This window comes from Lacerta agilis, chromosome 6, assembly GCF_009819535.1.
Source record: "Lacerta agilis isolate rLacAgi1 chromosome 6, rLacAgi1.pri, whole genome shotgun sequence".
NCBI lineage: Eukaryota > Metazoa > Chordata > Lepidosauria > Squamata > Lacertidae > Lacerta > Lacerta agilis.
Window position 1 is genome coordinate 44,469,709 of NC_046317.1, and position 16,273 is coordinate 44,485,981.

General features: G+C 41.3%; 1 protein-coding gene and 1 non-coding gene across 3 annotated transcripts in view; both read left to right on the plus strand.

The window, feature by feature from the left end:
* The window catches only part of EIF2B3 (eukaryotic translation initiation factor 2B subunit gamma), a 78,014-nt gene that overhangs the window by 42,513 nt on the left and 19,228 nt on the right, over nt 1-16,273 (plus strand). For both annotated transcript variants that reach the window (XM_033152270.1, XM_033152271.1), the window contains exons 7-10: nt 3,941-4,071; nt 4,410-4,600; nt 8,724-8,801; nt 10,352-10,500. In XM_033152270.1, the coding sequence (XP_033008161.1) occupies nt 3,941-4,071; nt 4,410-4,600; nt 8,724-8,801; nt 10,352-10,500 (549 nt within the window). The remainder of the gene's footprint in view (nt 1-3,940; nt 4,072-4,409; nt 4,601-8,723; nt 8,802-10,351; nt 10,501-16,273) is intronic.
* LOC117049318 lies at nt 11,261-11,367 on the plus strand. The gene has a single exon (XR_004426947.1). It is a non-coding gene; the product is annotated as a U6 spliceosomal RNA (small nuclear RNA).

Consider the following 16,273-nt stretch of genomic DNA (forward strand, 5'->3'; position numbering starts at 1 on the left):
AGTTTACCTCTTCTTACGCCCCATCTGCAGAGAGTGATGAGAATTGTTAGAGGACTGCTATTCCCTTCAAGAAGCTACAGTTATCAGAGCTCACAGCATCTTCAACTAACTACAGTTCCCAAGATGCTTGGGAGCCATGACTGTTTTAAGTGGTATGATGCTGCTTTAAATGTATAGTGCAGATGGCACCTTTGTTATAATCTGAGCAGGCAGCTGCTGCATCTCTCTTACCTGAAGAATCAAGGTGGGCCACTTTGGTTCTTCCCATCTTCCTTCTGATTGGCCTCTATTAGTGTTAATCCTCCTGCCTTTCCCTTCCTTCTTGCTCCAGCTCCATATTAATTTGCCACATTGACCGGCAGACTTCCATGTAAGATTCTCACGCCGTCACTAGTGTTGGCAAAAGCCTTAAAGAAAATTCCAAAGGCTTTATTGCTCACTGCCTTTCTGCTAATAAAACAATACCTTCCAAAAGCATTAGACCCTGGGACAATCCACAATAAGCCCTGCTTAAGCAGCACCGAATGACCTGCATTCACATGTGATTATTTTTTTCCTACAAAAAGTGTGGTAATAAGAAAGCAGGTTGATAGTGCCAAGCTAGAGATAATGCTGCTTATCACATACACCCCTATTTTTATTTTTAAAGGGCAATATAATGCTAGGTAGAAGCATCCTGAGACAAGTGTTTGTCAAGCCAGGAATGCAATGATCACAACCAAGCACAGCTTTGCCATCTTCCCATTTCCATCTCTTTAATGCCCTGCTGGGCAACATTGCATCAGACAATGTTGGCCTCTGCCAAACACAGCAATTTTATATGTAATGGATCCCATAAATGCTCTGGTCAGCCTCTGAGAGAAACACAGGACTGTCAGTTTTGGACTCAGCATAAAACCCAAGCAGGAAATCATTGCTGAATGGCACAGCTGCATGTAAATATTTTAAGCTAGTAAACTGCCCATCTGCATACCCACATGCATGGAAGAAGGCAGGGCAGTGGGGGAGGAACTATGGTGCACTCAGACTAAACAGCAGGGAGAGATGCTGTGATTCAAGAATGAAGAGTTATTCATTAGTTCTTGATTATAGCCACTTTAAGCTCTGTGATTATTTCAGACATTAAGGACAGATTGCAAAATACAATGCACAGAGGAGGGTAAAATTATGACAAAATAATATAATTATGTTTAGATACTTCAGATTGCTCCACAAGCAGTGCCTAAAAATTTATAGGGTACAATTATGAAACTTTGGTTGAAAACCTCAGTGGTACCAATGCCAGGAAAATGCTGGGTTTAATCTTTACAGTAGGTCTGGGGATGAAAGCTGAAATATCCCATGGAAGTCAGAGATGGAAAAAAATCAACTCTGGCTTCAAACCTAATCCAACTCCTCTATGTCTCAAGGCCATTTTGCATATTACTTTTCAAACATCATCTCTGAGTAGGAAAAAATGTGTGTCTTGTAATATATGATGGGTGGCTTGTACACATCAGGAAGCAAATACCACCATGGCTTCCTGATGTATGAACCTGAGGTGTTCACATCCCTCTCATTTCACTTCATATATTACACTATACACATTTTCCAACACTACAAACAATTTCCATGTTTGAGAAAGTGTCATACATATGGTACTGTGAGAAGACCAACTACCACAGGATTGTTCTTAGTGCATATGCTGCATCTTTTTAAGAATCCATTCAACATGTGAAATAGCTCACTCTCCATGATTTATTTCTATGATCTTCATCTTTGCTATGTCCCAACCTAGAAGCAATGCCTGTTTTCCTCCCTAAGGAAAGAACCATGTGTGGTCCAAGAGCTTGCAATTTTAAACAAGCAGAGTTAGCCTCTTATCCTCATTTCGTGAGGCAAATAAGTCAGCACTGCTGGAACATACAAGGAGGCAGCAAATCAGTCCCAGGTGTCCTAGTTACAAACATAGAAGAGAAATCTAGAATGCCACAAAAATTGTTTTAATCCTTTCACCACTAAATTGTTTGTCTGAAACCATGATAAGATTATAAAAAGGAACACCTGCTGAGTGAAAGCTGCTTGGTACCAACAATATTTTCAGAACATAACTATTTAGATTCTAATTTTACCCAGAGTTTTTTTTAAAAACACAACTGACATGGCTAATGTTTTATGTTGTGAATGTGGAGTGGGACAGGGCTTGTTGTGCCTGTGCCCCTCAGAGCATCTCTGGAACTTTCTAAAGCAGGACTGGCTGATTTGTAGTCCTCCAGATATTATTGGACAGCAGCTCCCATCACCCCTAACCCTTTGGCTGTGGCTGAGGACAGTTGCAGCCTAAGAACAACTGGTCAGAACCACAGTTCAGCCAGGCCTTTCATGCATTTGTCCCAAGGGGCAAAGTGGTGCCTTCCTCAGTTCTTTTCTGATCATTGCAACATAACACAGAACTTTATCTGAGAGTCCTCTATGAGCTCAGTGATATTACTCATCTTTCTTTCATTTTCTTAGTATTTTCAGTTAATTGGCTTTTTGTATTTTGCAAAAATCATTTTTTTTACCACCAGCCCAACACCTGTGACACAGTAGGTCACAGTACCTCAGATGTGGAAGGAATACCCCCACACTGAACAAGCAAGGTATTTGCTCGATATGTCTGGTTGAGGAGCACAAGATTGAGCACTGTTGCTAAGGAAATCTATCATTTTAGCCTATATGCTTTTGGTAAAGGCCTCCTCTGCTGAATTGGTGGGGGGACTTTCCAGGGAAGCAGTATAAACAGTCTCTGTTCTAGCACCTTCCAACCCTGCTTCTGACCCCACTGTCCAATTGGCTTCTGATGACTAAGACCTCTTGCCTAAGACTGAACATGCCACCAAGAAGACTTGCAAACACTCACAGGAGACAAAGCTCTTTGCCCCTTCCACATACTTGATTTTTATTTGCATTAAATTAAGTTTCTTGTGCATAGCTTAGAATATCATTGTAGTTAAGCAGTATATAAAATGTTCAAATAAATTGATTTCTGGTGGACAGAAGCAGCCACAGTAACACGTTGGCAAAGGCATTGTGATTGCCAAGTCTGCCATCTCTGCTTTGGCTTCTCCTACTCTAGCTGAAGTATTGTAAGTACTTGGGTTTCAGTCCCAAGACCTGCTGATCTGATCTGGTTATTTACCATTTGCCCAGTCGTGAGGCTATACAGAGACCTCAAAGAAGAAAAACAACTTGCTTATCTTACCCCCGGTGTTCTTCAAGTGGTCATCTGTATAGTATAAGAACATATGAGACGTTTCAGGCCCAGGCTCGTTAGTGATAATAAAGCAGCGTCATCTGCATATAATAAAAGAGGAACTGGTTTCTTATTAAGTTTGGGAGTGTGTGATTCTATTTTTTGGAGGTGATCTTGGAGGTCTGATAAAAATAAGTTAAATAGAAAGGGGGCAAGAATACACCCTTGTTTTACCCCTTTCATATTAAGGATATCTGACGAAAGGTGGCCTTTAGTATTAAGTTTGACTTGGCAAATATTAGAAGAATATAGGTTTTGTATTAACCCACTCTCCTTCCCTGCTCCTGGTGTGTCTTCTTTGTTGGTTGGTATAAGGAGGCTGCATGGAAGGTAATGAGCATTAGAATGTTCTTTTCCAAATCTAATTCTCTCTGTCTCAGGAGAAGGGACAGGAGCACCAGCTTACTGGCTTGTGTCATCTTTCTGTATTATTTATGAAGAATCTAATATGTGCTCGGTGCTGTACAGAAGTCAAAACCAAAGTGCATGTCTACTTGCTCACAGTTTAAAGCTCGAGAAGGTTCTGCAAATGCTCTGCTCGGGTTTCCAATCCAATGGCACGAATGCAAAGGTAACCACTTGAATATCAGTTATAGATAAGCAACCTGTTTTTCTCCAAGTGTTTCCAGATTTAATATCTGTATGTTGTTGTTTTAACTTCCCCAGGTCATTTACATCAATCCGAAGTGAGCTGATTCCATACTTGGTTAGGAAGCAGTTTTCATGTCCTGCACCATTGCAACAGGAACAAAACAACAAAGAGCATGACCAAAGGAAAAAAGACCAGAAACCACTAGGTTAGTTCAAAAAAGAGTATGTATGTATGTATGTATGTATGTATGTATATGTCTCTCTGTGTGTGTATTTAGACAGCTTATGTACTGCTTAATTATAGACAACCCCACCTACTTCAGCTGAAGTGCACAGATCAATTGATGGGGGGACTAAATATCCTGTATATTTGTGCATGTATGTGAGAGCCACATCCACTTTCGTTCACTCACTAATGGGATTTTGTACAGCACACAAAAATATGCATGTGAAAATGTGCTGTATGGTTTCTCAAGTAATGGTTTCAAAATATTATGTGATGTTCACTCAGATCTCATTTTTATGGCTTTTGTATATTGTACAGACATCTATAGCTTCTTGAAGGAGGATAGCCTGTTTGAATTGGGCACAGACAACCTTTGTTGGAACAATAGGAGAGGAGATATGAAGGAAGCATTCCATGAAGGGAAAGTTCGTTGTTATGTTCACATAATGAAAGATGGGCTGTGCTACCGAGTAAACACTCTTGGGCTTTACATCGAAGCTAACAGACAGGTAAAACAAAAACAAACCACGTTTGCATGTTTATCTGTCTACTGGGACAATTTTGAGATATTGCATGACTTGTGGAAGATGAAGGTGTGTACATGCTTGCAACAGTCCAATATAGACTGGTGTCCTGTGATCACAAATACACAAAATTAGGGAATTTATTTTTTTATTTTGTTCTTTTGTCGGGTACCCTGTGCTATCTGTTGGAAATCGAAACTGTATGGGTGAAATTATTTAATTTATAGATCACCCTTCATCTGTAGGTCTCAGGGCAGTTTGCAATATAATATTACAATATAAAAAACACAAAATACATAATAAAATTTCCAATACTATATGTAGCTGTGGCAAAAATGCTGCAGAATTTTGTTGATTGGTAAGGTGGGAGGTTTCTGCATCTTGGCTGCATCACTTAGAGGAAGGAGACTGAGTGGCCAAAGACTGCTTACACTTTTAAGGGATACCGTTGCATTCTCCAGATTGCCACCATTTTGAGGGCATTTAGGTTTGTACAATCAAAATAGATTAAAGTGCTCTGGCACAACAGAGCCACTTAAAAAAACAACACAGAGAGAGAGTTTTTGCAGTTAGGAAAGTGACAGGGAAATGCATCCTAAAGTGTGGGATATGGATGGATTGGCAGGAAGACCATCCTGAATTCTCATTGCCATGTAATATCCCTGCAAACAAAACTGCACAAATGCTCAATAAAGAGCAGGTATAGTATTACATCTTTGTAAATTTTGTAGAAAGAAATCAGGATAAATGCTTGATAAACAGGTCATCTGGAGGAGCCCCAGGCATTGGTCAGAAAGCTGTTCTGCCATTTGAGAGGAATGGGACTTGTGCTGTGGCATAGCTGGGATGGCAACCAAAGGGCATCATTTTATGGCAGGGGCAAGAGAGAGAGAGCACCTCTGCTGCCATTGCTAATTTTGAGCAGTATGGCTAAGGGGATCACTACTTGCTGTCAGCCTGTATAAGAAGCCACAAAGTTGAATTCATCCAGAAACTGTGTGGGTTGCCTCTAACCACCCTCCCACCGCTGCTGCCTTTAAGATATCTAAACAGTTGAAACATTTGGGGTCAGGACTGAAAATGTGTTTGCACCTGGGTGGTAATCCCAACTAATGTGCAAATCTTCACAGGGGTCTCGATGGTCAGAGAAGATTTTCCCTGAATGTTTAACTTTCCAAGATGGTAACATTATTAAGGAAACTATGCCGAGGGAAAACATCACAGCAAAAGTCAATGAGGAGTCCTTAAAAGGGAGTGTTGTTTCTAACATTCTGATTTTGTTTTTTCATTTTTTGATTCGAGGTGCTCCTTTTTAAAAATCTGTATTTGTTCGATCTGCACACACACCCTGCCCCACTTTTTCTGCTTTAATTTGTGGAGATTCATTCACTCATTTGTTTGTGAGCATATTTAGTCCACTGGTACAAGAAAAATTATGTCAAAGTCAGCATTTTTTTCCCCCAGAAACCAGAGTCTTTACCTGCAGCGTTATTCTCTTAAACCTGCTTCGCATATTACTGCTTTCTTTGCACCCTTTGTGTGCATGTTGCATAGTTAGGTTTGGAGTGGGTACATGTATACCTGTTCCATCACATGGGGGGAGAGATTAGCTTCTGCTTCACCACACATAAGCCACACCATTAAGGAGATGCATGTACAGATGTGAACACAGTATATTCTTTTTTTATCAGTAACTTGCGAAACAGCTGTTAATGCTTCAGCAGCAGAAACAGAACAGCAGTTTACCTCCCTGCCCTTGCAGTCAGGAAATGTTTTACTTGTTTTCAGTTGACCTCTTAAGTTTGCCGCTGCCTTTGTGTGGGCAGGTGGCAGCAGGAGGGAGTAGCTCCAAGAACAGGAAGTAGGTTTCTTCAGAAAAATTGAAAAGCTAAGCTAAACCTTCTCTTGACCCTGGCACTCCTTGCAAGTACTGCTCTATCTTTCATATCTCCTTTTTCTATGTATAGCCGCTCTCTCTGGCCACTTTTTATGCTACTATATGGGCTCCAATATTTTAACTGAGGATTGTGCCTTGAGTATGCACATTACCTGTGTATCTTACTCGCTCTTCTGAAGAAGTGACTATCGTGGAACAGAACATTTTCCTATTCTTTCATGCATTTACTGAAGCACCTGGAATTTACTACAGTCAGCATTAGTTTGACCTGGTAGAGATCATGCTCTTCTATCTACCCTTATGTCTTAAATCTTATTCTTGCTACACACCTCTCCTATACATACATTGAGAACTCATATACAGTATTCCAGATGGCCTGTCTTTAACAGCCTTTGCCACTGATTCTGACTACTACTTTTTTTACAATGCTGTATTCTTACAATTTTTGAGTCTTCCAATGTATCTTAAAGTATCCCATCTCATTGTTTCCTGCCTCATGAGATTTCCCCCCAAAAGTAGCCTGTAAGTACTTTAAATAATAACCCCTGACCATTAGGTCCAGTCGTGTCCGACTGGGGTTGTGGCGCTCATCTTGCGTTACTGGCCGAGGGAGCCGGCGTACAGCTTCTGGGTCATGTGGCCAGCATGACTAAGCCGCTTCTGGTGAACCAGAGCAGCGCACGGAAACGCCGTTTACCTTCCCGCCGGAGCGGTACCTATTTATCTATTTGCACTTCGGCGTGCTTTCGAACTGCTAGGTGCGCAGGAGCTGGGACCGAGCAACGGGAGCTCACTTTGTCACGGGGATTTGAACCGCCGACCTTATGATCAGCAAGCCCTAGGCTCTGTGGTTTAACCCACAGCGCCATCTCTCCTCATCTCTTAAGTCTGCAAGGTGGCTAAATATGTCCAGCGATATGCACAAGGTCTCTAGCACTTACACGGGCAAAACAGGCCTTCAACATGGAACAAAAAGTGACCTAACAACTGCCTGATCCTGAGCTAGCCCAAAATAGTAACCGGGGAGGAGGGGCCTTTGTCTCTTGCACACTCCGTGTCTTCTTCATGCCTGGTCCTTGCCTTCTATCTAGCAGCAATTGAGTTTTTCTACTCAACTTCTGATGTGTAAATCTAGGTAGCAGAACTAGCATAGGAAAAAATTTCTCCTGGGTTGTTTGGAATGTTTCATTTCTTAGGTGCATAGCTGATAGTTGCCTCTTAGATAGTTATTTTCATTTTCTCATGCAGGCAACAGGCAGGAATGGTGTCCTTTTAGTTGACAATTTTTGCATTATTTAACTGGGGTACACATTTTAAAGCTTCACAAAGCTCTTGCACCTTTTCTCCTACAGATGGGCAGGAAAGCAGCTAGTGGTGGAACAGTTTTGAGCAAGGAAATGGCTGGAAGGGAAAGAGTTCAGCAGCCCCTCTCCCTTTGTTCTCTGCATGGTCCTCTGCTACATCTTCTTGCATATATCAGGGGAAAGTGGGTACAAAATTAGTGAAGTTAGTATACAAAAATGCATAACAGTAGGTGAAAGTGCTTGCAAATATGTGTATAGTAGTCAAAACTGCATACAAAAAGGGGTTTATTAGGAGAAATTCACACTAAAATGCTGAAGAAATTTTGTGAGGATTGACAAAAAAGATGCAGATAACTGACTTTCAGATTGGAAAAATGAGAAACTGAGAGAACCAAAATTGATGGTGCCCCAATATTTCCCCAACACATCCATCCCTAGCTCTAGGTCATACCTCTCTAGTCACACAGCATATTGCTTCTAATAATATTGCTTGCTTTTAATTAACTAGGACTAGTAGTATTTTTCTATCTCACCATGAACACCTCCCTTGGTCTCTTAAAATAGCAATGGTGCCCACCTGAGACTTCCAGCTGAAAAAAAAGGCCTAAGACACCCAAAAGATTATCTCACCACATATATACCTAGACAAACACTTCAGTCTGCAGGAGCACTCCTTCAGATACTATCGCATCAGGAGATTCATTACATATGATGTACAAATCAGATTATTAACATGGTGGCAGCTACACTTTGGAACTCCCTCCTGATATATATCAGATAAATACAATTTTTGCTATCTTTTTGTACCTATTGAGGACTGTTCTGTTGCAACAAGCCCTTTGGGTGTAGATTTTTATCCCAGTTCTGCAATGGATTATAACTTGTGACTTTGGATATCATCTTTCAGGTTCCTAAAATGCTGTCTTTGCTTTGCCCAGAAGAACCTCTGGTTCACTGTACTGCACAAGTAATTGACAGAGGTCTGGTGAGTTGCAACATCTCTGTATATGGGGTGCTGGGACAAAAAAGTCCTTAGTTTACATGATTTCCTTCCATATTAACTGTCTGTCTAGTACAATGAAAGTTCTCAGAGACTGTATTTGGACCTACTATGCTGAGATATGAGTGATAATTGTATTCATGCATGCAGCCACACCCTTTTGCAGCATGCCTGAACATGGGCGTAGCCAGGATTTTTTGGGGGGGGGGGGCTTTATGTTGGGAGGAGGGCAGAACAGAGCTATCTGTGACACAATTGGTCAGTTAGTTAAATATATTTATTTCTTTACCTGATTTAGGGGGCCAGCTGGGGGGGCAGCTGCCCCCTCTGCCCCCCATGGCTATGCCCAGGTGCCTGAATGCAGTATGGAAGTCTCAAATTAACCATATTTTTCCATTTCATCTGAACCAGGAAACTGTGGTTACCAACTTTAGAAAAAGACAAGATCTTAAACAAACACTCAAGCATGGTTTAAGATGCTGGTTTGTTTTGAGGCTAGTAACCATAGTTTCCTAGTTCGGATGATATTGGAAACTATGGTTAATTGAAAACTACCACACTGCATTCAGGTGCACTGAAAAGGGAAGTGCTTGCATGCCTACAGGCATAAGGCTCACTCATAGCTCAGCTTATTTATCCAATATATAATTGTACAGACTGGGCCAGAATGCATCCAGCTTCAAGTCGTCAGCTCCTCTCTCAAACTGATCCATCAGACAGGCATCGTTGTTATGTATCATATTTGTGGATCTTGGGGTAAGCATTCAGTCAGATAGATCTGTCTTTCCCCACCTAATGCAACCAATTACCATTTACAGCAGGATGTATTAGAAAGTATTAAATTCTAAGTGAGAGCAGCAACCAACAGTAGTATTATGCTTTTTCCTGCTTCCTCATAGATTTTAGGGTGGTAGCCAAAGACTCTGATCATTGGACACCATTGCTCTACTATGGTAGCTGTATTTGTTTGTTTGTTTGTTATAGTGGGTTGCGCCAGCCACTCTGGGCGGCTTCCAGCATATATACACATAGTAAAACATTAAACCTTAAAAAGCTTTCCTATACAGGACTGCCTTCAGATGTCTCCTCAAAGAGAAATAATTACTCATCTTCTTGACATATGATGGGAGGGCATTCCACAGGGTGGGCGGTGCCACTAGCTGTAGTGCATACATATGCAAAGATTGCATGAGCAAAGATTGCACCACCCTCTTCAGTGCTAAGACTCATATGCTGGAGCCAGTTCTTTAGTTCTACAGCACTGAAAAGAAATAAACAGACCTTGTTTATGTGGAAAAGACTCTTGGATCACAAACATGTTTCATATGACATGGGGAAGGCATAGCTTTTTTCAGAGATCAAATATCTGTCTGGGTTCCCATCTCCTAGTCTGCTGTAAGGGACTGTTCTTCCATGCTGGTTTTCATTTAAGCTTCCATGAGTCCTTTGTATCTGTTCTGTGCTCATTGGACCTAGCAGCACCCATAAAAGGTAAATAGGAAATTTAACTATGTTTTCTTTCTACTCCTCTCAAGGTTGGATCTGACAGCATTGTAGGTGCATCAACACAACTAGGAGAGAAAACGGCAATTAAACATTCTGTCATTGGTACTGCATGTGTGATCAAAGACAAAGTTAAAATTACTAACTGTATCATCATGAACTCTGTCAGGATTGAGGAAGGGTAGGTAGTTTTCTTAATTTTTTTGTGGTTTGACATATTTAAGTTTTGGTTACTGACTCACCAATGTCTGCTGAAGTAAGAGTATTCCAAGCACACTTGATCTTGGCTGAAAACCCCAGGACAGAAGCTTTCATCTCCCAAGACCAAAAGAAAAATGATGAAAGATCAGTAAGTGTTAAGTTGCAAAGGTAAGGGGTTGCATTCAATGTAGCACTACGGTGAACATTACATTAGCACAACCACAACCTTTCTAGGTTGGCGAGCCCCATCTGTACCTCACTTACCTCTACAGTACATGTAGAAACCATCTTCTTGACTGTTGGACCCACTATCAGTCTCATCTGCTCAATCCACCATAGCCTGTCTTTGCATGCAGGAGAAGTCCCTAACTCACTGAGGGTTTAAGACCCATCAGTTACCCTCACCTGCTTTAGCTGGCCAGTTGAAGCTGTTTCTGGGGTGTGGCTGCCGTCACATGCTGACAATTCCATCAGCCACAGGTGAGAGATGAGTGCAGGGTGGGGACCAAAGGTGGACAAACTACCCCAAAAGGAGCATGGTGTGTCCTCCTAACACCCCATACACTCCACAAATGCAAAGTGGCAGCATTTATTATTTGTTTATGGAGGACTCACACAGATTTTCCCCAAGGTTTGCAGCCTCTGTCTGTGGATTTTCCCAGGGCTTTCCTTAGTCTTTGATACACCGACCTTCCAGTCCTTCAGCATAGTTTATCCCTTGATAAAAACAAATGGTTACTGTGCTTGCTCTGGCAGCACATATGCTAAAATTGGAACAATACAAAGAACATTAGCATGGCCCCTGTGCAAGAATGACATGCAAATTCATGAAGCATTCCATATTAAAAAAACAAAAAACAAATGGTTACCTAAATGGCAGCTGCCATGACAGTTTTCTGCCTCCCTTTACAGAGCAGCCTCCTCTGAGCACTAGTGAATAGGAAACCCTACAAGCTATTGACTCCTTTTTCCTTAAGCTTGACATTTACTCATAGCTCTCATGAGAGTGGTGAGACCCCTGAAAAAGATGAAGTTGGTTCTCACAGCCACATGTTTGGGTGGAGGGGAGGAAGCAAAAGATGTCAGATCTCTGGAGAACACTACTTAAAAAAATAACTACAGGTGAGTGTGGTACCCAGTTGCTAAACATTGAGTACATCATAAATCCTTTGGCTCAAAAGTAATGGCTAGCCTTCGTTCATTTGTAAATTGATCCCACACAGTCTTGGTGCCATGAATTACACTTGATAAATGGCACTCGTATTCTGTTGAAAGTTTTACCTTGGAGAGAAATAGCTTTTTGATGAAAATGGAAAGCTTGGGATATAAGGATCTCCAGGGTATAAACAAACGGGGTATTTTAAAGAGTAACTGCAGGTTTTTTATTATTATTATTCTAATTTAGCACCCTGCATTTGACAAACAAAATGGCTCTGGGTGCCTTAAATACTACATTTAGCAGTGAATATCAAAAGCTGATTGTTCATTGGGTGGGGAAATATTTTGAATACGTCATGTGTGAAATTATTCTGTACCTTCTGCTGTGGCATTAAACAATATTTTCCTACACTATTCTAATTATTAAATATTTTAAAACTCCATTACGCATCTGCTTTGCTGTCCACGATTCACCCTCTGATAGAGCTCCTCTGTGTTAGATTGAGTATTTCTTCAAAGGTATATGTGAAATCCCATCAACTCAAAATAGCCCTTGTGCTGCTTGGCCTTCATGAAATGAATCAGGAATTCAGCAACAAATAACAGATAGGATCTTCTCTTTAGAGTTGTGGTTTAGCTCACTTTCTCACCTGAGAGTTTTTACCTGGCTGCATGTTTTCAACCTAGAGTGCTGTTTTCAACAATAAAGAAATGTGGAGACATTTAGAATTGCATCACGGCAACTCTTTAATAATGTTGATCTTTTAATTAGAGTGCATGTGCCCATTGATTTGCTATGACAGAAATAGTTATTTTGTAGTACTCAGCAACGATGAGCCAGTTCTCTTTTACATCAAGTCTAGATTCCTAGTTTGGTTAAGTAATCCTTAGCATTTTATTTTTTAAAGAATCCAATATAGCTAAGTGAGATAATCAGTTCTCTCCTTAACGCTTTCCTCACTACACCACTTGCTCTTCCATTTCAGGAGGCAGTAAACTAACGCAAGTTCCATATGTGCTGAATGACAGGCATGCTTGACCAGGTTTGGCAAGCAGGCGGGGTGAGCTGGTAAAAGCTGTTATGGAAAGTAATTTATAGAAGAGTATAAGTGCTGAGAGATGCTGGCAAATCAGGTGACAGGCAGGAGCGTAGAAAATGCCCGTGTTTCCTTGTGGACATTCCCAAGGGCTCAGTGACAAATGACTGCACTGAGCTGTGCAGCCAGGAAGAAACTGCTACCCACATTGCAGAGACTATTCACTTGCCAGCCAGGTGTATCCATGCACAGTGCACAGTAGCCACATGGCTGTCCTTCAATCATTACAGCAGCTGGGAAATGGGTGTTGGCTTTTTTACTTTTGCTAAAGTGTGGCAAGGTAGGAGTCATGATTAAGTGTTTGGCACTTAAGTCTTCTGTTTTTAGGCTGCTTACCATGCAAACAGCTACGGGCCCCTGGCAATAACTGAAAGGTGACCCTTGGCTTCAAGCTCTCTCATTGGTTCTGTTCTGCTCCTTCTGCAACATATGTGACCAATGGAAGAGTGTGGCTTGCAATGAGCAGTGAGCACAGAAGCTGTGCTATTGTGGTTGCCTTAAGAAGCTGGTGAGTTAATAGCCAATCTCTGCATCAAAGCTAGTTCAGCTAAATAGAAGCAACTCTCCCCCAGCCCACCCCAAGCACCCCTAACAGTAGGTAATCTGCCTGGGTTTCTGTAGCCTGAAATCCAGTTGTTGTGACCAGTCAAGGATTATTGCACAGTATCAGAAGGTGCGAGGGAGAGAAAATCTTAATAGAAGCATAGCTTCAAGATGCCATTCATATTATTCCATTTACTGCTTCTTTCGCCAGAGCAAGTGAGCCTCTTTTTTGTAGCATTAAAGTTGATTCTAGAACCCCAGAATGATCCACAACTAGTTGCACTCAGAGACAAACTGGGTGTCAGGATAACAAATCCATGAAAACCTAGATATTCCATAGCCATGTAGAAAGTGGAGAAAATGGTGGTCCTGTTTAAAGATCATAAATGTGGTCACTGTGGTGGCTCTTACTTATGTTGCAGATTCTAACATATGTTACGGCTAGAGGTGGGAGATTCACAAGAAGTATGCTGATTCGCAAGGGAAATGGAACATCAGACAGCGGATGGGGAAGGAACAATGATATACTATCTTGGAAGCAAAGTTGATAAAGGGCAAACTTGCATATTCCCAAGCTTAAGTTTAGTCAATAGTACTAGAGAGATCCACATTTGGAGTTGCTAATTTTGAATTTCATTAAGTTGGAAAAAACAGTGAAGCAGAAACATCAAGGTCTTACCCAAATTTCAGTTTTTGACATGTAAAATGGAATGTAGAGGAAACACCTCAGGGATACTCAATTGACAAATTATCTGTGCATTGTTTAATAGGAATGTCTAGGTGTCTAGTCTCATGCTGAACCAACTCCTTGAAAAGGGATTCTGTTGCTACTTGTCACAGATCCCTACAATTTATAATTATTCTCCACGTTAAAAATACTCAGTTTGCTACTATAACATGGGCAGGAGACTGTAGCCGTTCCATTGGGAACTTCTAGACAAGTTCTCACAGCATTGAGCTGGCTTTGCCTATCATGTGGCATGCACAGCACATCTGGGAAGATTGCTTGCCAAATGACAAGTGGTAGTGAATGTCATCAGAGTAAAACTGATGTCATTGGTAACAGTAACATGTTTGGCAGGCTCTTTGCTCTTATTGTATAATTTAGTCAGTTTTATTTTCAGCGTATTACTTAAAACACTGGATGTGCTCGGCTGCATTCCAAGATGCCATGGGCTTAAGCTGGCTATGTTTGTATATAAAATGTTTGCCTCTGGGTCTGCATGGTTAATCCATTGGGATAGAAGTGTTAAAAGACAAGATAAAATCAACAAAGTACTTTCTGGGCCATTTTTTGTTGTTGTTGTTTTCCCAAGTGAAGGCATAGAGTTTTTGCCTATAAGCATGTTAATAGAACACTCAATCTAGGAATGAGAGACGACTTCTACTCCTGCAGTTTTCTTGCATTTTTAGAACTAGTCGAGATAATCCATATTGACCTCCATTTTTGTGGTGTGTAAAAATACATTTGATGCTTGAACCTAATAAATCTTTAGCAGCCACTTAAACACGTCCCCTCCCAGTTAAGGGACCAGAGAGAATCACTGCCCTGATTTGCACTTTGATGGCAGTGGAAGCCCCTCCGCCTCACAGACATCTCACAGAATGTGTGAGCCAGACACACTAATGGCACATGATGATGTAGAGATCTCATGCTTGCTGTCCTCACCAATCAGGCAGATATGCTGCATGACTAGGGTCTCCATCTGAAAATATGTAATTGTGGAGGATCACTTGACTTGCATATTCTTCAAGGGGAATGCAAGTGGGTGAGCTTCACAAGCACGATACAATATGAAGTTCGCTTGAGGTATTGTTCATTAAAACAGTGGTACCTTGGGTTAAGAACTTAATTCGTTCCAGAGGTCTTTTCTCAACCTGAAACTGTTCTTAACCTGAGGTACCACTTTAGCTAATGGGGCCTCCCACTGCCGCCGCACCGCTGCCGCGCGATTTCTGTTCTCATCCTGAAGCAAAGTTCTTAACCCAAGGTACTATTTCTGGGTTAGCGGAGTCTGTAACCTGAAGCGTCTGTAACCCGAGGTACCACTGTAGTGCTATGCCTCTTTGTATACTTTGTGTACTTTAGACACTTGTTAAATGAGGTAACTTGCCTAATTAGGTAATTTACAGGTTCAAGGAACAGGTGAGGATAAAATCTTGGACAAGGGTTGGGTAGAGATCTGAAGGGCCTGGTGACTTGAAAGCTTGGTATTGTGATAAAACAGACAAGGGAGGTCACTTGTGGGGATGATGACTTGAGGGAAGTGTGAGGAAGTGAACAGGCACTTTGGTGTCTGAGGCACAAAATCCAAATAGCACCCTTGCCACAGGGCACAGTCTATGGGGAAATTCTGCTCATGCTGCTTGAAAATGAATGGGCATTGCGAAAGCAAGCCCTGTCCTTTTGTATAGCTCCTTTTCATTCAGTGGAGTGCACCAAGAGAATTGCTCAGTTTAAATGCTAAGGAACATTGTGATGGGAATCAGTGTGGTCAGACAAGGATGTTGAGGTGAAAGAGCCTGGATAAGATGTTGGGAGTTTTGCAAGGGTTGGGGAGGAACAAGCAACAATATTTGAACACAACCTAGATTATATATTTGGCATCCAGAATCTGGAACATTCTACAAAGGCCAGTACACCTGGTCCCATCACTGTTCACTTTCAGATGAGCTGTGGCTTTATTTCAATTAAAACGTTTTGGGAGATAAAGATTTTACTCCTACTGAAGCTGCTGCTGTGAGCTGGCTTACATTATTTTATTGTTCTTGATTGTTTGTTAGCTGCCTCAATTGTATTTTATATGGAAAAATGGGATAGAAATATCTGGGACCTTCTACAGTCAGTCATAGTTAGGAAATGAGCTGCTGCTTGGTGGTGGTGATGTTTTTTCTAAAGCACCTTTTCAGTTACCTGCCTGAGTGAATGATGTAGATGCATTCACTGTTCTTTAG